The 26,002-nt window shown below is 40.9% G+C and overlaps 1 protein-coding gene across 4 annotated transcripts; it reads left to right on the top strand.

The window, feature by feature from the left end:
• The first annotated feature begins 132 nt into the window (after positions 1-132).
• dgkab (diacylglycerol kinase, alpha b) lies at positions 133-16,020 on the top strand. Of its 4 annotated transcripts, XM_023833821.2 has the most exons (26): positions 133-529; positions 680-717; positions 2,355-2,493; positions 4,609-4,690; positions 4,988-5,064; positions 5,422-5,566; positions 6,434-6,508; positions 6,624-6,673; positions 6,970-7,044; positions 7,681-7,797; positions 9,806-9,923; positions 10,091-10,179; positions 10,815-10,925; positions 11,148-11,246; positions 11,544-11,600; positions 12,288-12,361; positions 12,447-12,521; positions 12,697-12,782; positions 13,210-13,299; positions 13,386-13,546; positions 13,631-13,695; positions 14,268-14,358; positions 14,533-14,716; positions 15,072-15,192; positions 15,424-15,484; positions 15,683-16,020. In XM_023833821.2, the coding sequence occupies exons 4-26, from the start codon at positions 4,615-4,617 to the stop codon at positions 15,758-15,760; spliced, it is 2,175 nt and encodes a 724-aa protein (XP_023689589.1). In that variant the 5' UTR covers positions 133-529; positions 680-717; positions 2,355-2,493; positions 4,609-4,614; the 3' UTR covers positions 15,761-16,020. The 4 variants fall into 4 exon arrangements, with proteins under 4 accessions (XP_023689589.1, XP_023689572.1, XP_023689583.1 ...); XM_023833804.2 differs by lacking the exon at positions 680-717; XM_023833815.2 differs by lacking the exons at positions 133-529; positions 680-717 and having other exon boundaries at positions 730-2,493.
• The last annotated feature ends 9,982 nt before the right edge of the window (positions 16,021-26,002 follow it).

Below are 26,002 nucleotides of genomic sequence, written 5' to 3'. Positions count from 1 at the left end.
TTGGGTATGTAGCAAAGCACATATAAAGCATAAATAGATAAACATTGTGAAATAAAAATAATCGTCTTACTCGAATGTCCCAAGTGTAAAATTTCGATGCGTCATTATGTGTCAGTCGCCTGATGTCAAGAAAAAGCTCAGTAAGCCCGGGGAGGAGCGGCTAGATCGGGCCGCAAAAATCCGTAGTTTCGAAATGTGTCGGTTCGGTTTGCAGTGCAGCTGAATATTGGCAATGTAGCAAGCTCCATGTCCGTATCTAAATGCAGCCTTGTTAAGCTTAAAATCGCCATTGCTGACAGGACAAGAAAAGGAGACGAGTTTGAAGTGCGCGTCGAACCAAAGGACAGTCCCAGGAGACGCAGACTTGGGCGTATTACTGTAAGTCACGGTTCTCTTGCTTTCCTCCTGGATCCGGCAAATCAAGTCAAAGCAGTCGCGACCAAGCCCGCCCAGATCCTTTTCTCTCTTGCCGTCGTGACTTTTTTTTTTTTCTCACGTTCACTCGCTATCGAACACCCGGCGATACAAGGTAAATCCGTCCTGTTAAACGTTCTGTATTAGTTTTACGTCAGGGGCTGTTGTTAAATAGTTAGGCTATCGTCTGAACTTTAAAAAATAAATCCAATGTTGTTTGCATGCTAAAAATAACTACTATGTAAAGCCGATCTGTTGAATGCAGGTTCCCACGTAAGATATAGGAATACATGTTTACATTTGGTAAGGTTTTTCTTCACCTCGCTTGGGTTTGTTGCGCATGTGGGCTGAGCTGTTTCCCAGCACCTCGCTGTATGTCCCTGTTTGCTTGTGGGTTCCTGAAAAGGACATAAAATGCATATTATCCATTTATCTATTATCCATTCCTGGAAATGCCAGGAATCTAAGCTCTCGAAGTTTTTGCCAAGCAAACTATTGTCCGTTTTTAAAAACCGGCAGCAACACAACTTGTAGAGTGTACTTTGATTAGATGAAGGGAAAACAAATCTTTTGCAAACCGCCCTAGTTGTTACTAGCATAAATTTTAGGATAAGTTTTACCAGCACTGTTAACAGACAAGATTATCCAGGCGACCACAGAAAATCTGTTGCGATATATATGCCATAAGAGATGGCTACAAACAGGAGGAGACGATCGACCCCTTTTTGCTAGTTTATCATGACATCTGAAACCTTTTACATACTAATTCAGTCTATTTTATTTCAGTCGACAGTGGCCAGGTAGTTTCTACTCTTTGTGTGGGTCACCCAGTATGACTCATAGCGTCTTATTCTTAAGGTGAAACAAAAACAGGCAGATAATATCGCACAGAACTCCTAAGCCGTGTATTACATATTCATGTGGCGGTTCCAGAGGTCTATAAAAACTCAGCTAAACCAATGTTACCAATTTCCTCTGTGCTTAGTCCTGATTCTTGCCAAACCGTGATTAACAGAGAAAGATCAACTCTGTAAAAGATATGTAAGCGGATTTGCGTTTCTTTTTTCCTCGCGTACCTGTTTGGCCGGTTGTTTTCTTAGCCTCACAGTTATATGACAGGCTTTTCAGCGTTTACTACAGCTGTTGTAAAACGTTAGTCCCCTACCAGACCAAAACAATCTTATCAACAGGTAGAAGGTGTGGCTTCTTATTAAGTTTGGTAAGAAATTAAACTAACCTCCAAGTCTGAGGAGGTGTGCAGGGACACACGACAAGAGTTTTAAATTCTAACTTTTGTTGCAAACACCTTCATCTGTAAGTTTAGGATACTTGATCCTAAATATATATTTCCTTCCTTAAAATCTTTAACCCCTCAACAACCTAGGTGTAAGAATGATGTTCACTTTAGACAGGCGTGGGGTGAGGGTAGGAGTAAGCTATGACGTAATACTTTAAACAATAGCAGCCTGTCATTGATAATATTTTTCCATACAAAAATCAAAACAGAAAAAGTTGTTTTACAGGTTTTCTTTTTCCCTTTATAATGTTCAGTCTTTGTATGTAGGATTTGGTGCCTTCTGGCTGCAAGTGCAGTAATAATGGAATGCTGAGCTATTCCCCTCCACACCTGCCACAGGTTGCAACAGATCCAGGACTTTCCTGCATGTCTCACATCTGCTATAACTTGTTCCATGCTTTGGGAACTGCACCAGCTTCCCTTCAAAAGAATGAAACGCCATTAATGTTCTCCTTTTTTACTATAACGCCCTGCATGGTTTTACCATTACATGTGGTATAAAACTACTCAGTTCCGTCTTTCCTGCTTGGCTCCAGTAGGGCGTCTGCTTAAGGCCCCCTCATACCGTAAGTGGCAGCTTGCTCTGTTGTGGTGTCCCAGTCGGAGGCCTGCCAAAAACTGTTCCGTCTATCCATCCATCCAGCTGTCCATCCATTCTTCAGCTGCTTACTCTGGTCAGGGATATAGTGGGACGTGGAGCCAATCCCAGGTTGCATAGGGTGCAAGACTGGGATACAGCCTGGATCACAAGGCAGAAAATAACAAAGTGAAAAGGGGGAAAGGTGAGTATAAGGCTTTATGAATGATTCAATTCATGTTTGTTTTTTCCTCCACAATCCTGTATTGGAAAGATGGATGGATAGATGGATGGATTATTATTGTATTTTATCTGTTCTTGTAGCGTCTGTTGTTTTTTCAAAATATTCCTAGAACATTATTGCCTGGGTCCACAGAGCATCGATGGAAAAATACAGAGAAGGGGGCCGACAGATTAGCGTATAACCCATACATTTTTCTTTCGAGCCATCAGTTGTGTAGTGATGTCAGAGCTGAACAAGTCATGTTGAGGACCATCCTTCCTGCAAGGTTGCATGGATTACTTGCCATATCAAGCTTTCGTGAAACTAGCACGCAGTCTGTGTACTTTCAGTGCACCCATATGCATTTTTCACCAGGAAGCAGAATTTATATTTAGTTGCAAAAAATCGTTGTGACCCATTTCATGGGTGGATGAAACAGCAGAGCATGACCGATGGAGATGGCTGCTTGCAATGTCTTCTGTCACGTCTTCCCGAGAATGCCATCAGTCCTGTTGCAGCCAGCATCCCCACCAGGCGTGGCCTACCCTAGGGGCGGTTGGTCCCGTTGTTGATGTCTGGTCCTGCTCTTTGGCCCTGTTCACACCTGGTATTAATATGCGTCCTGGGTGATCCGATCACAAGTGAACAGCGCTAAATACAGGTGTGAACGCACCCAAAACGGATTGAGGACGCATTGACATCAGATCGCATAAACCACATTTGGAGGTAGTCTGGGACGATTATGGCCAAATTCTTATCCCAAGGTGAACGCATATCTGCCCTGGGCCGCATTTAAGGTCCGCCTACTCAGCTGACGTCCTCGTGCGGGCGCACGTCCTCATTAAGCACACTTGCGGTACTTAACACGTGATTTATGTCACGAAGTCTGTCAGTGCATCATGGGCCCCTGTGTAGTGAGCTGAATTGTGAATAACAACGCATCTGTTTTCCTACAACTAAGAAAAATAAGTTTTAATCTGCTGGGAAGTTCAATATCGGACTTTAGCGACCCATTCGTATGGAAACATTGTCAAAAGTGCATGTCATTAATATTCCGTGCAAATTCGGGAAAATAAATTGTGTAGGCTGATAAGTTTTGTAAGAAGTGATTTATTAAAGACGTTCAGGAATTCGCACAGACCATATTTAATGCGAACTTTGACATTTATGTCAAAGCTGCTCCACGCTTTATTAATATTGGTGAACCGTGCCAGTAAAAAAAAATAAATGAACGTAAAATGATCAATAGCCTAGAAAATTGATATGTTAATAGAAACATATAACAACAGTGTCATTGTTTATATGGTTTTATACTGAGCTGTCCGGGGGCTTGAACTCCCGGTCAGAAATTCAGTCCCTGACTACTTAGCTTCTTTTACTTCACTTGCTCAGACGTATAATTCAGCATATCAGACAAAATAATTAACATCTTCGTTGACATTTTCACAAATTTTGAGCTTCATTGGATATGATCAATACCAGAAATATTACCATATCGCAACCAACAAAATGAATTAGAGACAGAACCCTTTGCCCTTGAATAAAAAAGTATTAGCCTGCCCTAACTGTATCTTAGTGTTGAAAGATATTTTTAAAACGTTTATCTGTACATGCATGCATGTAATTTGATTTTTTTAGGTAATCACATTTGCATTATCTGAACATTTCATAATGACTGTCTAATGAAAATCACAACGTTATTACGAAATACAGTGTAAAGATTATATAGAATCATTTAAAAATAAAAGGACACATTACACATTATAATATTTGTTAATGTATTTATTTATAGATATTTTTATTTATTTCATTTTGAGTAAGCCTATTATGGCGTTCCATACAAACATTTTAAGCGGTTTCTTTACCCTGAAACGCGCAAATGCCTTTTGATTTCTTCTTCTCCTCGGCAGATTCTGCATACGGAAGCGATTTACTTGCTTACGGTATTTAAATAAGTTGTGGGAAAAGTGACATCCGATTATCGGCGGTCAGGCGAGACGCATGCTCGTGCTGGCTGTGAACGGACGTATTTAGCGGTGTACTCTTGTGGGAGGGTCACATGTTAATATCAGGTGTGAACAGGGCTTTTGTCTACAGCAAAACATGTCCACCTCGACGGACGATGAGGCAAAGGACCTGCGCCCTCTGGAGTTCATCCAGCTGCAGCAGTACATGGAATGTGAGTGGTGTGTGACCAGAGGGGGATTCTGAGGGATCCTCTTCCACGCTTCACTTTTCAAATTTTGTGATTTTGTGTATACAAGCCAACATATACACTAAATATAGAAATCTGTCATACCATAGTTAAGTATTCAAACCTATATGTACCAAACATAGAAATTTGTTTTTACCAGTCTTACGCACTAAGCTGTACGTAATTCTTAGCAATGGATTTCTTTTTAGGTAATCCTGTTTCATTAAAAAAGAAAAGCATGCCTGTTTATAGACCACAGCTGTTGTTTGCTTCTTCCTTCAGACAGCAGCATGAAAGTAGAAGATGTGATGCAGGAGTTCGACTCGGACGGAAAGTTGTTCCAGTGTCGGCAGGGAGAAGTGAGTCAGCCGCCCCCAGTGTGCTGATGTGTGTCTGCGAGTGTGAAAATATCCAGGCCTGTCCCGTCAACTTCTTTCTGTAGAGAGGATGGCTGAGAAGAACAGACAGAACATTCTTGACAGACCCATACTTGTAGAAGTTGGTATATAAGCTTCCCTAACACTGGAAATAGACCTTATGAATCAGACTTTCTTTGCATGTGGCTTTTGCATGATCTCCCATGGCGTCCTGCTGTTGTTACTGTGACAATACCCTGGTTTAATTCACTGGGGATGTTAGTCATCAATTTTCATGCTTTAGTCCTTTATATCTGATGTTTTGTTTATATGATCTTATTTCTTTATTTTTTTTTCTAGCAAATAACTGAGGAGGGCTTTGTTCAGTTCCTAAAGACCTACCTGGAAGTGAAAGACATCCCTATGGACCTTTGTCAGCGTCTCTTCTACTCCTTCCAGAAATGTGCCCACAATGGACAGAGCACTGCTGCTCAAACCCCGAAAAGTGAGGTTTCCTTTTTGTGCTCAACTGAAGGTCACTTCACCAGATCAATGCACATGCCTGAAAAATAATTATTATAATGGAAGCATCTTTAAATGGGGGGAACCTCAGAAACAGCCACTTCTACGCCACGAATAGCACATGTTGTCAATCACTGAACCCTCCTTTAAATGAATTACTCTGTGTGCAGCCCATTACAGAATGTAAATAATGTATCAGAACTGGAAACATTCAAGATCCAAATATAGCAGGCACATCCATAAGCAGGTTAGCTAAATATCTTAAGTTTTATTTTACTACAGTGCTTGTACCCATTTCTGCGATGACGCAATAGATTTTCCCACAAAACTTCATGTTATGAAAAATTGCGCAATAAAAATAACAGAGCTTACAGGGAAAATAGGGTTGGGTGTCGACCACTCGGAGCTTAACCAAATGCTTAACACAGGCTTTACCAGATTTAATTTATCATGCTTTATAAAATCAAATCTTTTTCAAGCAATAAAGCCTGAAATTTTGTCACCAGTACTCTTCTTAGAAACTATCACGTCGTTTACTAACATTCCTGGCGCTGGAGTAGATTTGCTGAAAATTAGCGCTTCCAAAATGAAGAAATGTAAGCTAACTGATTATCAGGTGTATTCCTTTGCAAAATGTAAGCATTTCAGGGTGAAATAGAGTATAAGCCACTTCAGATGTTGCCATGTTACACAGAGGTCTTTCCCTAGTTTACTGATATGAACAACTTTGCAGTTTGGAAACTTGTGAAATGGTAGAACTGCTGGTATTATCAATAATGGTGCTGAGTCTATGAAGATAAGCAAGCATTTTTCATCTTTTCACGAATATACATGATGTACTTTCTGCCAGGCACTGTCTTTCTTAAAGATGTGTCATGTTACTTCTCTCTGCTGGAAGATGGACAACCTGCAGACAAACTGGAATGTGAGTGTTTTCAGCTAGTTATCTGGCCATGATCTGTGAACTTCGATCATCCTGATAATAACACAAGAGCATCTGGAATGTATTTATAATGATCCCCTTTTTTTTGTCTGTTTAGATACTTTCAAACTTTATGACAAAGATGGTAATGGGGTGCTGGACAGCACAGTAAGTGACAAATACATTGATATATAAAAATGATCTATAGTCGATGTAAGTTTGAGGAAAAAAGGTTTTGAATCTATGGTTATTCCCAATGAATCACTGACGAGTTTAACACACTTTTCATTAGTTTCTTTATTGACTGTGAATTGGTTAAACCAAGCGATGAAGGACAATGCATGGTCAGTCCCATCCAGCATGAGCTCCAAAGCCTCGTTGCTCCTGTAAATGCTCTCACAGAACTCCTCAGTTGAGGTTATAAGGTTTTGACTATTTGGAACTCCGGAAACCCTTTGCTTTAGGAGGTGGATCGGATCATCACACAGATGATGAAAGCTGCGGAGTACCTGGGCTGGGATGTGACTGAGCTCAGACCGGTAAGGGAGTTCACTGTATAACCTGAAATGTGACCTAGGAGCAGGAGAACCATCCCGAAGGGCTAAGCCCTGACTCAAGGTCAATGTGTATCAAAGCTGTATGCATCAAATCTGTAATGAGGTCGTCCACTGGTCACTTTTGTGTCTGGCAAATCTGTTACAAACCATGTCAGCTATAATATTGATTTGTTAGTCTTAAGTGGTTCTTCCATTTGCATTTTTTGAGGGGTGCTCTGTCCATGGGTAAGACCCTGTCCAACCCAAAAACAAGGATCTCAAACTAAGCTCCTATAGGACGATATGTAAAATGGACCCTTATTCCACTAATCTTTTTAATTAGTTAATGAATACTGTTCGTTTACTGTAGACATTTGATATTGTATTCCTCATAGCTACGCCTTTTTTTGTGATCAACTGTTGTTAGCTTTTACACAGGTGGGAATGATGAGTGCACTTTCATTTAATCAATACTGTATTTTACATGTTCAGTGGCAATTGCATACATTTTAAATTAGATCGAATAATAATTGACCAGTTTCGTTGGGGTAACGGGATGGAATGTCAGTGTAGGGAGACCTTCGGTGAGATTTCAGGTCCTTTGCACAGCTTGGTCGTGACCCCGCTGTTCCTGGTCAGGTGCTGGAGGACATGTTGGCGGCGTTCGATGTGGACAGCAGCGGCACTGTATCCCTCGAGGAGTGGGTGCAGGGTGGGATGAACAACACACCCCTGTTGGTGCTTCTTGGACTTAAGGTAGGACTCATTAAAGGATGGGGGGCACAGGGTCTTCTCCAGTCCAATCAGTCTTCCCCGTTCAATCAAAGACCAGGCGGCCAACAAGCAGAAATTTGTGTTTGTTTATGAATTTTCAAATTGGGAGTATTTTAAAATAGCCTGTGCATTAAAAATAAATCTGATGTACAAGTAACATCACAATGTTGTTTTTTATTTTTGCCTTATACTACGGGACCGTTGAATGCTTGAATCTGATTGGCTGACGAACGTTCTGAGGTGTGCAATTATTTTCAGGGAAACGCACGGCGAACGTAGTTCCAGGCAGCTCTCTTGACCGCATTACAGTTCCATATCACTTCGCATAGTTAACTGTAATAACGGAAATTAGCATACAGTACCTATATAGCACACAGGACTAACAAAAACAACAACATGACAGACGATTTTCCGAAAGTAAATTTTAATATTTACGGTGAATATGAAATGTGAATGTGTTACACACTCACACAAAAACGTGTTGTCAGCGCTGCCCTGACGATTTTATCAGTTAGCCTAGTGTAGCAACTTAAAGGCTACACATGACATTTCTCACTAGCGAGGTAATAACAGCGCTGCATCTTAAAGCAGACTTACAGTTTAGAGACGGTGCTTCAGAACACTGTTGAGGGACACACAGAGTTAGCCTAATTCATACAAGCTCTCTCTCTCTCTCTCTCTCTGTTTCTCTTTCTCTGTGTCTCTGTCTCTCTCGCTCTCTTTCTAATAACTTCATTATTAACTGCATTAGTCTGCTATCAACGGCTCAAGCCTCCATTGCCAGCTTTAAAATGACGTTTTGGAACTAGCAAAAGTGTCGTTGGATGAGATGCGGAAGAAATAATCCTACTCACAATAGCGATTTAAGTAGAAAAACCGGGCGAATCCCTTGAAATATATCATCTGATCGATGTCTTGAGGTGTGGCAACCGTAGTATAAGCGGAATAATTGACTCCGGACCGTTGAATTATTAGAAAAATAATGCACTGTGCATTATTTTTCTAATAATTCAACGGCCCGTCGTCAATTATTCCTTACATATGTGTCAGGGTCAGCACCCGTCTGTCCCAGGAATTCATGTCTCCTCCCCGTTTGGCCAGCAGATGTCGCTGGCCATCCTGTTCCTCCTCATTGTCAAAATCCTTGTTCCTTGGACTGCCGCATGGCTGAATGAGCTGAGCATGTGGTCACTATCATCATTATCATTAGCCCCTCTGTCATGTGTAAAAATCCCGCTTCCTCTGTTTTTTGTATTTTGTAGATTTTTGTTCCCTAGTGTTTCATTTGTATCAGTTTTTCTAGTTCCAGTGTTTTGTGACTTGTATTCGGTTTTGGGTTTCTGCTTTGTGCCCATGGTTGTGTTTTACCTGCCTTCGTTAATCCCCTAGTGTTAGATTCTGTTTCTTAGTTTCTCTGTTAGTTTCTGAGTTTCTTGATTTTAATTAGTTGTTTCACCTGTTACCCATTTTGCCGGCTCTTGTTAATTGTTCCCACCTATCCTGCATTATTCTTGTTGGCCTCTGTATACAAGTCCTGATCCTGCTCTGTTCTGTGGTGGAGTCGTTGTTTGTGGTGTTTTGCTGATGGTCCTGTTGATTGCAGTTCCCTGATTCTTCTGTTTGCTATGTTTGCATCCCTGCCTGTTCTCTGTTACCAGTTTCTCCCTCGTAGGTCTTTTTGGTTTTGTTAATTTACTTCATATCCCTTTTTAGTTTTGACCCTTCGTGGTCCATTTTGTTTCCTAGTGTTTTCTGTTGTTAAACCCCTGTTGTGTTCCTGGAGCTGCCAGTGGATCGTCCACTTCTTTTCCTGCCGGCACCCTGCCTCGCCCCCATGTCAGAAACCCCCCAGACCATGACAATATGATATTCACAATCTCTTATTTTCCCCTCATGGTATTTTTGGAGGTTTTAATAGATTTTTCTCTTTATTTGAATTTATTTTCTCAATGACATAATTGCCGTCTGTTTGCCTCTCCCCGATTTTTAGGTGACCCAGAGAGACGGGCAACATTTATGGAGGATGAAGAATTTTAAGAGGCCCGTTTACTGCAACGTCTGCCAGAGCATGCTGCTGGGATTGTACCGCCAGGGGCTATGCTGCATCTGTGAGTGCAGCAAGGAGAGAGAAAAGAGAGAGTTTGTCACCTTATATTTGATAAAATCTCACAGCATACATGCATGTTAGTCACGGTGTGTATAGAAAGTCACATCTGTGTCGTACTGTATCTTATACACAAAAGCACTTGTTTTTGTTCTTTTTCTTTTCTGTTAGATTGCAAGTACATTGTACACAGCCGCTGTGCCAACCAAAACCCTGCCCCCTGCCTCAACACCTACGTCAAATCCAAGCAAGACGTCGGGGTGAGCTCTGGGGCTTTGCTACAGGGCGGTCTCTTGACTGCAGGAATGGTTATCAGACAGTCAATATCGTGTCTCAGAGTTTGACCACACATCACTTTCATGATGATTATGAAATTTGGAGAACATATATTGCAGAGCTTGAGAATCACTGATCTGGAAAATAAATAACCATAAGTAATTTGTGATATAGTCATTATCCTATATGCATTAACACTCTTTTACTCAAAACTTTACTTAAGGTTTTTTGCTCTGCTAGTTAAACTGCAGTTTGTGGTTTTTGTATTAATCAAAATGTAATCAAAACAAGGCTGAAGTTATTTAAGGAAGGAAATTTATCTTAAAGTGTTTCTCAGTGCAGTCCTCAGAGACCCCAGAGTCCACATTGTCCCACATTTTCGCATTGTCCCATGTCCCAACACACCTGTACCAGGTATTTGGTGTCCTTGATTGTTTGCTTCAGGTGTGCCGAGAGCTGGGAGGGAACAAAAATATGGTCTGGAGGTCTCCAAGGACCTGTTAAAACATTCTTAATGGGACTCTGTGTTTAGGAATGGGTATGTAGCCCCTCCCGCCTTGAAGTGGTGGGAGGCCAGTGTGTCATCCTGGAGTAGGTGTCTGACATTCTGGTGATTCAGGTACCAGTGCATTCCTGGGCCAGTGGGAACGACACGTCTGGTCGGTGTGAGAGGTGCCAGAACAAGATAAAGAGCCTGAGCGGAAAGCACTGTGTCCGGTGCCATATCATGGTGAGGACCGTCCGGATTTCTGATCTCCAGGGCCACATTGTCCTACAATGCTAAGTCACTGGGACACCATTCAGTAACGTGGGAAACGTATATTAATCCAAATCATTCCCTGTCTGTGAGCCTGTACTTCTCTGATGTATGACAGTTTTTGAACAATTTCCTGAAGGTGAGCAAGAGAAAGTGAGCAAACTGTTCAATGTTGTTGTTGTTGTTGTTTCCTAGCGTCACGATGACTGTGCATCAAAAGAGCCCTCTGAGTGCAGTTGTGGGCCATTGAGGGATCATGTCCTGCCTCACTGGGCCATATACTCTGTGATCAAGGTACCATGGCATAGTGGGATTTGGCATCTGTGGCTGCTTTACTTTGTTACATAATAGAAATAAGTTCTGGGAATAAAGTTGTATTACTATGGATGCAGCAGAGGGTTTCAGCCTATTCCAGGCAGCATCTGGACAGGATACCAGTAACACTGTTTCATATTTACTGAAAATATATCTGCTATTGAAATACAGATAAAGACAGATGACACATACCTCAAACCACTGGAAATAATTGCAGAAGTGCCTTTCTGTGGTTGGTCAGAAAACAGAAAATCATTACTTACATCTGTGTTGCAGGAAAATTCAAAGATTACTGATATGCAGAACAGCATGGCTGATGGCCAGGTGCTGCAGGTATGTTCCTGCCAAACGCAACCAGTCAAAGGTCCTTTTTCCTCTTTCAAATAAAGGCTGGTTCATACTTCAATACACGCACACTAGCGGACGTGTCCACTCAAACGTTTATGCGTCTGACGCCATTGTGCACCTCTGTACACGAACGCCTGCTGCCCTCCAAATTTGTATCCACGCAGCGGCATATGCGCAGCTCAGGACACACTGCGCATGATCGATTAGCTAGTGTCCCCTTTAAATACCAACATGGATGTTTTTGACGAGCATTGGGGTAGTTTGCAAACCCTGTGAAGTATTTACAAGGTATTAAAACTGTTACATACATGTAAATGTGTGTGTATGTGTGTGCAGACTTGTCTCAAATTGAAAATCTCACGCCAGCCAGCTGACCAAAGTTGGCGTCCCTGTGAGCTGGCTCTCTGAATTAGAACACTGAGAAATGGACATAAACCTCACGGCTGTGGTACATGTGCAGGGAATATCAGAATTATCATTTATATTATTACTATTATTAAAAAATATAAATTGCACATGCACACAATGTGTTCTAAGTACGCAGCTTGACCAGAGAACTATGAACGTTTCCATGTACTCATGCAGAATGGAAACATGAGTGTAGCGTTTGTGCGGAGTAAGTATGAACCAGCCTTAATACACCAGTCCTAGACATTCTCACCTCTGTTGCAGATCATGCCTGTTCCAGACACACACCCTCTACTGGTGTTTGTGAACCCCAAAAGTGGAGGTAAACAGGGTAAGAGGTGAGAGGCAGCCTGCTTATCTTCTGATAAACAACCTGCATGGTTTGAAAACCTGATCTTGACCTCACTCTGGCTCATGTTCTAGGGTTCTGCGTAAATTCCAGCACCTGCTGAACCCACGACAGGTGTTCAACCTCTGCAATGGAGGACCGGGACCAGGGTAAGACCTGTCTCTAATCTGTACAGTGTCATGCAGGGTGGGCAGTAACTAATCAAACACTGTGTGGTTCACCTACGGTCTGCTAGCCTGATGATACTAGTGTTACTATATATAAAGCACTATATTAGAAACACATTTAGGATATTTTAATTAATTGGAATCTTGTGCTTGTCAGGCTTAATTTTTTCAAGGACTTAAAGGACTACAGGATCCTGGTGTGTGGGGGGGATGGCACTGTTGGCTGGGTTCTAGATGCTATAGGTAAGAATTCCTACCCGGCTCTCTGTCTAACCTCTAGTGATGGACAAAATGATGCTTCATGAACCATTTGCTGTATTATTTTGACCCTGCTTGATGGTGCTCCCTGTTCAAAAAAAAAAAGCAAACCAAGAGCACCATCTAGTGGGGTCAAAAATACAGCAAGTGGTTCATGAAGTGTCATTTTGTCCATCACTACCAATCACCCTATGCAGCTGGAATACCTAGACGTAAGGCTCACGTTTTTGGTGGATGTTTTGGAATAAACACTGTCACCTCAACCTCTCTATCACAGATGGAATTCAGAAGTCTAACATTGTAAATTAGATTAATGACTGAAGATAAACGTTGAAGGGGACATGCATGAATAAATAAGTGAATAAGTGAAACTCCAGAGGACTCTTAAAAGTTAGCTTGTGCTTCTTTCCAGACAAGGCTAACCTCCCAGTATGCCCTCCTGTGGTCGTGCTGCCCCTGGGCACTGGGAATGACTTGGCACGCTGCCTTCGTTGGGGTGGAGGTGAGGATCCATATTCCCTGCTTCCAAAAAGTTGCCACAGGCAGGATGTCAGCAGTGACAACCATCACTTTCCTCTTTTCTTATAGGCTACGATGGGATGGATCTGTCGCTGATTTTGAAGGAGATTGAGGTGAGCTCCTGCATTCTCATGGATCGCTGGAGCATACAAGTAATTCCGGAGGACAGCAAAGAAGAGGGGGACCAGGTGCCTTACGAGATTATCAACAACTACTTCTCCATTGGAGTGGTGAGTCGGACACAAAGGAGAAACATTTTTCGGTGTATCCATTTGTCCATCTAAGGCTATTAATTTTTTCCCTGCTATTAACAGGATGCGTCTATCGCTCATCGTTTCCATGTGATGAGAGAGAAACACCCACAGAAGTTTAACAGCAGGTGAGCCTGCAGTTGAGTACCAGACAGGAGAAAGAGTCTGTTCCTGAACTACAAACTACAGATTGGGCATATTGCCAGGGCTGGAAAGGTCATCAGACATACTGGGCATCTTCCCAGAGGGCCAATGGGCAAAATCTACTGTGAGGCCAAAATTTACTAGTCTAGAGCCAATTTTTAATCCCAGGCCAGCCCTTCATATTACACTATTTATATATTTGCTCAATACAGATCTTTATACAAAGTAAATGTCTTTGCAAATGAACCACTGTGGTTTATTTTTACCAACTGAATCTGAAATTCCTGCAAATAAAATTGTGTTCAGTCTTCTAACGTAATAGAAAATTTAACCCAAGCACCACAAATCACTGGCTGTTCTACCAGGCTGCAGCCACCAGGGGGAGCAATACTCCATAGTTTGGTTGAAGTGCATATTGCTCAAAAATTTAGATTAGTGCTACTTTAAATGCCAAATGTCAGACTTAAAATGTTTACTTATAAAGAATAATTAATCCATGTTGTAAAACAATTGTAGTTGAGTTTTTCTTTACACATACTGACCCCTTTGTCTCTAGGATAAAGAACAAGCTACGGTATTTTGAGTTTGCCACCTCTGAGACCATCTCCGCTTCCTGCAAGAAGCTGAAGGAGTGTCTTACAGTCGAGGTGCTGAGCCTGATTATGTGGTACTGCATGTAGTCCACGTCGCAGAGACTGGAAGTCATATGTATACTTACATTGGAATAACAGCTCGCATGAAACGAATCTTAATCTCGATTATTTATTCGACTTAAACCACCATAAACGACATTGATTATCTGTTTCTTTCTGCCTTGAAAGTGCTGTGGTACCCCGCTTGACCTGAGCAGCCGGTCCTTGGAAGGGATAGCTGTTGTCAACATTCCCAGCATACATGGGGGCTCCAACTTGTGGGGGGAGCCCAAGAAGTCAGACAAAGACTTAGCAGACCAGAAACCACAAGAAGTCGTCCTTGACCACAACGACCTGAAATTCAGCTCCCAAGGTAGAATCATATCCCCTATTACTTGTGCTTACATATGCTAGAAAATTTCATACTATAAAGCAGTGTTTCCTAACCTCGTCCCCGAGGGCCCCCAGACAGTCCATGTTTTTGCTCCCCCTCAGCTCCTTGCCAGACAGTCCACTTTCGGTAGGGAGCAAAAATGTGGACTGTCTGGGAGTTGCCGAGGTTCAGGTTGGGGGGGGGGGGGGAACTGCTATAAAATATACATAGCATTCTTCCAAATTTCTATCATTTATATTCCATCTTTGCCAATCCAATTAAGTTTAATGTTGTATAGCAACCTTCTCAACATACTTGCCTCAGTACACTTATTTTGATCTGTCGTCTTTCCAAGATCTCAGTGACAAGAGGCTAGAGGTGGTTGGGCTAGAGGGTGTGATAGAAATGGGCCAGATCTACACTGGGCTGAAGAGTGCTGGGCACAGACTGGCCAAAACATCACAGATCACAATAAGGTACAGGCTGAACAGGTGATCAGTACCCACCAAAGAGCAGGATTTGTATATCGTCTTGAAAAAGTGGACCTGAACTGAGTATATCCATATTTAAAAGTATTTCCACATAGACTTGCATAAATTCTTAGCATACAAGTTTCAATGAAGTGCAGGGTGGATTTTGACATTTTCTTCAGCCCTGTCATTTTGCCCGCCCCCTTATCACTCTCCCAATGGCCCCCTCCTTCCCAGGACAAAGAAGCGGTTGCCCATGCAGATTGATGGTGAGCCCTGGTTACAGCCCCCCTGCACAGTAAGTGTGAGATCCGAGCACTAACACACTGCCAGGGATAATGCAGCACAGTGTGTGTGCACATCTGAGACAAACTCCATGTGACACTATTATTTAATTTGACTGATTTTTAAAATTTACATTGTCGTGTCAAAAAATACACTTTACAAATGTACTTCTTTTCATTAACGTCCCTGCTATTGTTAATGATCCCTCTAGATCCACATCTCGCACAAGAACCAGGCAAACATGCTGATGGGACCTTCATCTCGGTCTGCCTTCTTCACCCATAAGTAGGACATCCCAACTCGGCCAAAGCTGCTCCTTGTTTTTCTTTCTTAAACACAATGACTATGTTGCATTGTATTATGCCTTTATGTCTCAGATACTTCTACATGTTTTCATTATTGCTAAAATCTCAAGGATTCTAACAGGTTTGGTATGTGCATTTGTCGTAATTGATTTCCATCAAACTCATTCTTAAATGTTATACATCATGTTTTGATGTCATATGTGATGTATTGCATTATAAATAAACCAATGGTCTGTGAGCTGCATTATGAATAGATGGTGTCCACACCTCTTTCCAAAGTTTATCGAAACAATCATTTATTCATATCTGCTTGATGTAGAAACATGTTTTCCAAATGACAGCTAACTGTGATGGACTAGTAAACTTGCAAAGCCAGCTGGTTGACAATTGCCAGAGGACAGACCTTGTCTATGTTAAAGTGTTGTATATAATGAACTACATTGTTCTGGTGCAATTTATACTTTTTGTAGGGAGTCCATTTAAATTACCAGTCCTTAATCCTCCCTGTCACAGATAGTAAAAATGAACACGCCACGAGAGTGAGCAGCGAGAAGCAGGCACTTGGGGAGGTGTGTGTATGCTGATTCTCTGTCGCAAAAGGTGAATCATCGAAAAAATGCTTTGCTGAAATTTGATCATCGTTTTGCATTACTTAGAGTGCTTAACAATTTTATGAACTTATAAGTATTTAAAGAGCGCTGAAGTGGCAAAGCACAATGACATTTTGCATGACAACTCTTCAGTGCCTTCGAGTAGAGTCTTAAGTGTAAAAATGAAACTGCTTTCTAAACAATTACATTGTTCTATGACAGTATTATGCAAAACATTTCGTAAGCGATTGTATTGGTGTGGTATTCAGATGTCATTCAAGTAAGTATGAATTAGTTGTTTACTGAAAGATGGGTATAAACAGAGTCTATTTATGGGTATAAATAGCCGTGTTTATGTGGAATGAAAGATGTTATAGGATATAAATTGGCTCATACCACAAATATGCCTCATGCTTCCTTTGTTTAGGCATCCACAAAATTTGATTAATTTCACCATTTTTTTTTCTTTTTGCTGCGGATATCCAAGTTTAAGTTCCCAAGAAAAATCAGTAAAGCATCCTTTTCTGATGCATATTTTGGAAAACATGCCCCTGGTTGTTTGTATGTTTTTCCATGCATATTACCATTCAGGAAGCAGTATTGCTGGCAATATATGTTTCGATGTTGCACATGCAACATTGAAATTCATCAGGATTTGGATCATGATAGTGATGGACAAAATGAGGCTTCATGAACCATTTGCTGTATCTTTTTTACCCCACTAGATGGTGCTCTCTACTCCAAAAAAAAGGGCTCAAAGCATGCCCCAAAGAGAACCATCTAGTGGGGTCAAAATACAGAAAATGGTTCATGAAGCTTCATTTGGCCATCACTAGGTTGCGCTTTATGATGGCCAGCTTTATGATGACCCACTGTCCATATCTATCCCTGTAATAGCCTACAGTATACATATAGTAATATAGGCCTATATGTGATGGACAATAAGCTACAATAAGCAGTCTGTCTGTCTTTCTCAGCTCCCATTCTTTGCTACTGCGTGCATCTTTCGTACCTGCCTTATTTTTCATGAAATCAAAGTGAGATCTTTTTATGGTGTAAATTTATATTTACATTATAATTTGCTGTAGAGTACTGTGTGTATCTTATAGTATTGTGTTTTATGTCTTGCCTCTCCCCTATAAATATCGAAATACGCTCAAATTCACTTATGTCCATTGGTCCCTGTCCCAGTTGCAGACGCAGTGCTATGGACAAAAGGACGTACAAATCTGTTATGTTACCACTGTTATTACTACCTAGTTAAATTAATCTTTAGACTTTTATGGCCGTCATTATTTATGCCTGCATGCACAGGCAGTGTTATGCTGCGTGGGTCACTAAACGCCATGTGGTTTCATTGATTGCGTGCTACGTACATATAGGCCTATGGGCTGTGCTGCCATAATCAAAGCTACCGGTTTATTAGTCAAAAAGACACCTAAGAGGTCATTGAGGAAATGACTTTAAAGCATTTGGGCTGCCTGTCTATTTCTCGTGTTAGGAACTTATAGCAATGAAACTGCGACAGGATCCCTTTGCAATTTATGCGTAGTGGTTGACATGACAGATGTTTCCGAGTTCTGTTTTCTCCCTTCCGTTTTTGCTGTTCACTCTATGCAAATGAGTGCAATGCAAGCTGAAAATGTAATGTTATGCTTCAGTGTCTTCAGCTAATAAACCGCAAGGAGTTTTCCCCCCCAAAAGAGAGAGAATCACTATTATGTTTGTGTAGAAAGAATCTTCACTTCTGTGAGATTTGTTCTTAGTTTGATGACAAAACAAATTTATAATAAAACCGAGCTTATATTGGAAACATTCAATACCATTTAAGATGGATGTTCAACAAGATTGTTTAACATTTTTTTTTCTCTTTTAGTTTCACATCCTGTGGTTGGTTTGTTTGACTTTTTTCCTCTTCTCTCTTATTAAGCTTCATGGTCTCACCATACAGTTTCAGATGTATGATAAGGGAATTTCTGAGGAAGTGGAACAGAACATTAATTTCAGTTACTGGAATGTAAACAGTGATCACTGTGTCAGTGAACGATATTTCTGAGAATTTCATGTAGTAAGTATTGTAACTGTTATCAATTTGTAGCTTCCCCTTTCCACAGTGATTTTGCCATAACGAATTTTAAATAAGCATAATTAACAAAAACAAAGAACTTTCACCAGCAACTCAAGTAAAAATGTAATGTAAAGTGAAAGTGTGGATTGATTGCTGTTCAATTGCTGGAGAACCCTGGAGCATGTGAGATTCAGCACGAAATCAACACATTCACTTCTGAAACATTTAACCAAGGCTGACAGCCAGCAACTCTCCATATGAGTTTCACAATCCTGTTAAACATGATGGAGACCCGCCTTAAATCCCAGCAACAGAGCACAATCTGCTGAACACAAAGCTCTTTTCGGTGTGGTTTCTCGGTGTGGTCAAGGGAATCCAAGTGTGAGACTAATTCAGTCCCAAAAAGACAAAGTATTTCAGCTGATAAGGACTTCTGGCAACAACACTAGTGTTGAACAAGATAAATGGGGTATTGTGGGAAACAGGATTGTCTGATCATTAAGTTGCCACTTAGTGTTGAAAGAGACGGCATTCACAGACACCTCCTTTGACGTTACTGGAAAAAAATCCATTTAACCTTCATGTATAATTGATCAGGTCTCACCAATTGTGCATGTGATTTTACAGGAAACTGATCATACTGGGTTGAACCCTCGAAACTACAAAATAGGAAAACAGTTTTAAAAGAGGTGTATTAGCTGGGCAGTAGTGTAGTGGTTTGTGCTGTAGCCTCACGCCTGTGGGACCTGAGCTCAAGACTCTGTTAAGGTGACCTGGAGTTACCAAATTGACTGGTGTGTGTACCTTGCAATGGGTTGGCACCCCTGGTTAGTATCTGCCTTGTGCCTGTAGCTTCTGGGATAGGCTGCAATAGGACAAACAGTTACAGATGAAGCATGGATGGATGGATGGATGTTTTACCTTGGATCAAATGGAACCGTGTGGTGAATAAAACACAAACAGGGATCTAACATGAAATTTTGAACGCCTTGCCAAAATGTCACCTTCGGCACAATATATTTTGCTGAACAGGCCCCAGACGGTAGATTTTTGTGGCCCCTATACAGTGCTGCCAACCCCCCCCCCCCCACACACACACACACACACACACCTCCCAAATCTGCTAAGGCAGGGCTGTTCAAATCATGGTCCTCAAGGGCAGAGCACTGCTGATTGTCTGGCCTTCCTATACCCATGAGCCAGGTGTGACACCTCTGTGGCCAATCAGAATCAGTAATTATTAAACTAACTTTCTGAGAGAACTGAAAACGAGGCATCAGAATCGAGGACCTGATTTAATTGGGGGGGTACTAGGGTTTTCATGACCCTCTGACACCCCTGCACACAAACCATCTATACATATATACAATGTATCAACCTAATAAACTGTACTACTCTATATAAGTCTGTATCTGCCATTTTCAGGAGGGTGTTTTGGAGAATGTTCTGTTATGTCACCAGACTGTGGCAGAAATGTGGAGGAAGAAAAGGCATCCACACAAGGGATGTGGATGAGGTGCTACTGAAATAAAAGTGAAAGTTGCATTTTTTTGGGGGGGGGGGGGGTGTTTGATTGGCACAATTCCCAGATGTTTCAAGAATCAACATGTAAAATACTTGTTCTACTGACAAATGAATTATGGGAAATGTTTTTTAGTGATTTAATGACACGCACTCACATTGCATCTGGATGCACTGGACCTTTTCTCAATAAAAATGTATTTTCTGATACACTCAATCTGTCCCTATCAGACCTCCTGAGTGATAAGGAGATTTCCGAGACCCTAACTGCCATCCCACGCTCCAACCCAGATATCAGTTCTGTCCTCAGTACCAAGATCGACAGCACTGCTGGCCACTTGAATGCTAGCTTAAATAACTCCTTGACCCCATTCAGTTTGTGCAAGGATCAACTGGACAACAGCAAGACAAAACTAGCCAGTACTACCTGCAGGGGGCGCTTGTGAAAACAGGACTGCTGTGGCAACCTTGTGCAAAACGACTCATGCAAGCGCTTGCTGAAACTACGCCGAGGACTAAAAGAACAACCGGTGACTGGGAGTTTAAGTAGTAATAGTAACCACAGATTGTCAGTAATTACTTTTCTCAGACATACGTAACCCCAACTTCATTGTGCAGCATGAACCTACATTTAAAATATTTTTTATTTCTAATTATAATTTTCTAATTTAAAAAAATATATTTATGCTTTACAAAAATAATTCTGAAGATTTACTGACATCCTTTTTTAGCAGCATCTCAGTATTTTGTTATATTTTTGGGGAAACAAATTCTGCAAAAGATTGTTTTATCACTTAGGATGTGTTTACTGTTTTGCACTTTTGCATGTTTTTTTGCATGTTTTTCAGCTCTTTACACGGTGCTGTGCTTTAGTGTATTTTGCAGGAGCATGAGGTGTGTTTGAATTCCCCTACATGTTTGTCTTAGCTGTCACACTGAGTTTATTTGTGCTTTCATTTTTGGGACAATAGCATGTGTTTCCATACATGGTATGTGGATCTGAGAAATGTAACTTCGAACTTTGTGTTGCTACAGCTGAAATATTTTTTTTTTCAGCATCTGCCCCTGCCCGGCCCCCTTTTCACTATGTCATTTCCCCTGTTGGCCAGCAGATGTCACTGGTCACCCTAGTGTCCTTAGCTCCTGGTGTGGTTTTGTGTTCCCCAGACTGCTGTGGGGCTTAATGGGCTGGGTGGAGGGCTATCATTCACACTCCCCTTTATTGTCATTGTCACGAGTTTGAGGCTGGCCAGTAGTCAGTATCAACCAAGTTTAAAATTGAATGTTTATTGTTGTTGTTAACCTATGTTAGGTGGTATTTTTGTTATGGTTCCTTTATTTTGTTCCTTGTTTATTTGTAATGGTCAGTTACCTTTTGATATTTTAGTCTCTCCTGGTGTTTAAACCTGTGTTCTTAGTGCTTGTTAAATATCCACACCTATCTCTGTGTTGATCCCTATTGGGTATGTATTTAAATACCTGCCCCTGTTTCTCTCATTGAGCTAAGTTGCATTGTGTGTGTGTGAGCACACATGCACGTACATCTGAATGTACAGTTCCTACAATTCTTACCTGCCCATGTTTCTGGGATGTCATTAGTGCTAGCTCTCCCTTTATGGTAACTATAGTTTGCTTAATTGTGGCAAGTGACCACATCTCAAAAACTCCTACATGCAGAATAAATACAATCTGATATTCGGGAGTCAGTCGGTTTCTGGGTACCGTTGCTTGTAAAATATTTTATAAATTATGTACCATTTATTATTCTTGCTTCATTCATTCATGTATGAAGGCTACTGAAGCTAAATGATGGTACAGTGATTGAGGGCCAACCCGGTGCGATAGTTTTCCATTGAGTCTAACTCTGCTCCCGAGAAGAGCCTTTGTAATCCAATAGCTTCAGATTTCTTCTCAGGAACAAATTATCATTATTTAAGTATCAGTTTAGGGTGTAGTGATGCCATAATTATTGTATATACATTCAAACCAATGATTTATAATCATGAATACTCCTTCATTTGGGTAGGCTACATTAAGTCAAATAATTAACAAAAATTTAAATTTGATCACATAATGGGCTAAATAATAAAGGTAAAGTTACCCATATCATACCTTTAATTCACAGAAACATGTTTGATGGCAAACATTTTGAATCTGACATTTGCCCTACCTGTGTATTTGTTCTATTTCTTCTGGCTTTTACCGCATATGCTCAAATTAATCTAAATCGCCTATGATAGATTAGTGTATCACTAGAACACATCTACTTAAAGTATGGGTTTAAATGGTTACTAAGTATTAGTAAGAAACATAAGAATTGTCAAATGTACTTGCAATACTCATTTTTTCCTCTAGAGGACGTCTGAGACATTTAACGACATTTAGCGAAGTTCAAAAGCTCTTCAGTAGTCTGTTCTCACTGTTTTCTGCGAAGGAGCATCCTGTTCCTGGCGTCCTACTCCTGCCAGAATATCTTCATTCCAGCCCACACTGCCTTCAACCTGCCACATTCATTATTAGCTTCTTAACGACCATCTGAGCTTGATTAAGACAGGGTTGGAATGAAAACATCCTGGCAGGGGGGCGCCAGGAACAGGACTGAGAACTACTGAGCTAGACTGGTTTCGGTTGCCCTTCTGGCTTTGTAGTAAAAGTTTTATTTATTTATTTGTTTGTTTGTTTGTTTTTGACAGCTGAGACGAAGGGTGCATAAAAATAACCATGGTTTGGCTGACCGACTTTTCGTTTTTGATTTTCCTCCAGATCAGCGACTTCTGTTTCATATGGTTTGCAGGTGTCGTGCTAATTTATTTCCGGGTCATGATGTCCTAACTTTACTGTACAGACCCAGAGTACCGCAATAAGATATTTTGATCACGGCTTTTAGTTTCCTGCAGATCCCAATTGGAGAAAGTAGAACTTAATTAACATAAGTGCGAAAGATCTGCAGATTTGTTTCTCTTTTTTAATGGTTTCTTGTAGACCTAAAAAAGTTGGAAATCAAATTTGATAACACCCTGTCGCTAAATCCTAATAAATGTATAAATGAATCATAGTTGCCTTAAGTGGGCCCAAATACCCAGGACCCTTTTAAAGACAAAAGTATTTCAGAGTAAAACGGCGAAAAAAATAGCTCCGTCTCTTGGACCACCCGCTGAGAAATGGCCCAAGCTGCCAGTTCACATGCTGTAGGCCTACCTACACATCCCTGGCAACGTTTTTTAGCAGTGGCGGACATTCCCCCCCATTAAATTGGTTCTGAATGAACGCGGGTATAATTTTTATAGTCCCCAGAATTGCATGAATGTACACGAGTCCTAACGTTTTTATGTTTAAGGTCTTGGTGGCTCCATAGGTACTGTGGCTCAGTAAAAGCTGGTAGGTTAAAGCTCTCCAATGCGAACTATTACTGGCGAACCTTCTAAGCAGGGCTTTTGCAGGCGTACCCGACTGCTGGAAACTTCATGCTGCTCCAAATTATAGCCCGTCTTCACTATTCCTTTCTGTTAGTCGTAAAAAAACACCTAAAGGGTTTTTGTACACTGTCTTGTGATCTGAATTGATGATAACATTAAAAGAAATAGCTTGCTGTTTAGCGTGCCCGTGTGATTCCGTTGGTATTTTCATACTTCAGGTATTATTGAATGTATGACTATATTGAAAAAAGAGAAAGATTTAAAGGAACTAAGTGGAATGGGTTTCCTTATTAGATTAATACATAAATCATTGTAGTAATTCTGGGTGATTAGTCGAAATTTCGTTTTTGCCCAGTTTTTAAATGACTGATGGACATCGGTTGTATAGTTTGAACTCCAATACAGGTCCAAGCCGACCTGGGGCCATAGGCGTGTGTCGGCGCTGTTGCCCCCAGTCCAATGCAAAGTGAAATTAGTTGGCTAGTCAATCAGAAGTTAGTTTACGCCTATTTCACCTATAGGATTGATCGAGCCCGTTGAAGTCTGTAAATTTTGCTTCTTTCCAGCTTGGTGTGCCATTTTTTAAATTGTAGCCTATATAGTTTTCAAAAGGCATCACCCTTCGCTGAGAAATAACCGTCAAAATAACTGGAATGACTATAATCCTACAGGCACACAAGTGAAGCACATAAACCCATTGGCATGGTGCCAGCACATGTACAACGTGCCAGATGCTAATTTTATAAGAGGTCTAATATATATTTCCCTATGGTATGCCTGCACCACATGTGTTCCGTAACAATAATTCTAACAATTCATTTTCTACTAACCAGCAGGCGATATACTGTAGACCTATTCATAGGTTTCAGTGTTAATGCGTGGAAGAATACAGTATTTATAAGCAGACTTCCACAGGAAACAAATGCTGTCTGGTAAAGAACACTCTCATTCAGCACTTAAGTATATTTCTGAAGTAGGGGAATTTCCTGGCTTGAACACCAAGCTGTATTTGCCCAACACGCATATCTTCACAGGTATATCAAATCAGTTTGTCACGACGTGGCATGGTGAAGACGAAGAAATGAGGGTGACCATCCACTTACAGCTCCAAGACAAAGGGGTTTACCTTCCTAAGGTGTTCGGGTCGGCATCGACCCGTTTGTAAGTTTAAAATGCATAAAAGCACCACGTGAACTTGTATACTGCATCAGGAACCTCTATTTAAACAAAATAAATAAATAAAAAAAATCACTAGGCAAGGCATGTCCAGACATATAAGGCAAGGTAAGACCAATTCAGTTTATTTATATAATTATATAATTGTTTATTTTACCATTATTCTTTTTATTGAAAATGAAAGGTATGCTGTCAAAAGAAAGGTCCAGAAAGCCACACCAAAAATATTAAAACCAATCTTTTCATGGATAAGGAAGCCTAACAAGGTAACCAATTAGAAGCAAGAAACAAATTAGATGATAATTGTTTTGAGGGTATTTTATGGCTGATTTAATATACGGGTCGGCACCAACCTGTCTAACATAAGAGACAGGAAAAGAAAACTAATACAGGACAAAGGTTAAACAGAGCAGAACACTAAGGGGGGGGGGGGGGGGGGGGGGTGAACCACAAAATAAAGGGACTGTTTGAAGACAAAAGCAAATAGGAGAAACAAGACTTAACAAAAAAAAATCAAAAGGTAACAACTAGGGAAAGGAGCACCAGAGAGAGCAGAACTAGAAAAACTAAACAGAGCAACAGCCAGCAGTCCCTAGACCATGACTGACTGGAGAATAGAGCAAGAGCAGGCACTTAAATACACATACCAAACTGGGCTAACACTTAAATACACATACCAAACTGGGCTAACGAGGGAGAAGGAGTGAGACATGACCAAAACAACCAATCAGGCATAATCAACAAGGGCACAGGGCAACAAGCAACAGGTGGGGCTAATTAACAAGAATGACCAGAGAACTAAGAGGCTTAGACATCAAACCTAAGAGACATAAACCAGTCACTAGGAATACAATGCAAAGCTCATCAACGTGGAATGAAAGTTGCAAAACGGCCAGAACAGAACACAAGAAGAGCAAACCGATGACAAAGAAATAGAAAATAATAAACACAGGGGAAACAGAAAAACCAATAAATACAAAATAACAGATGAGGCTGGCCCCTTGAACCATTGACCAGAGGGGTAACAGATTGAGCCACACACTCAACCCACTGAGCTATGCAGCAGTCTATGGAACAGGGAAAACACACTAGGGACAGGGAAGGGAAGAGAATGGCCAGCGACACCTGTTGGTCAAACAGGGACAAAGCACCTGGAATGGGCACTGACCCTGAGGCAGTTATTTTACTATTTCCTCACTTTAACATTTATTATACTAACTGTTGATGTAATTGTTTGATGTACATGGAGTGCATGTTATAAAAGCCTTTTTTAAATTATTAATTAACAATATTAGAGCCAACCATACTGTCCACTTACTTTTACTTGGGTACTTCTGATTTATATAGATTTCTGCCTGCGCATAATTTACTACTAGCAGTGAGAATATGAAGGCTTAAATCTGTGGTGGGTGTTGAGGGATTTTTTTGCATTGCAGTAAGTGATGAAAGAAATGA

Source organism: Paramormyrops kingsleyae, chromosome 8 (assembly GCF_048594095.1).
Source record: "Paramormyrops kingsleyae isolate MSU_618 chromosome 8, PKINGS_0.4, whole genome shotgun sequence".
Classification (NCBI taxonomy): domain Eukaryota; kingdom Metazoa; phylum Chordata; class Actinopteri; order Osteoglossiformes; family Mormyridae; genus Paramormyrops; species Paramormyrops kingsleyae.
The sequence above is the reverse complement of the archived record's forward strand: the minus strand, read 5'-3'. Positions and strand labels throughout refer to the sequence as shown.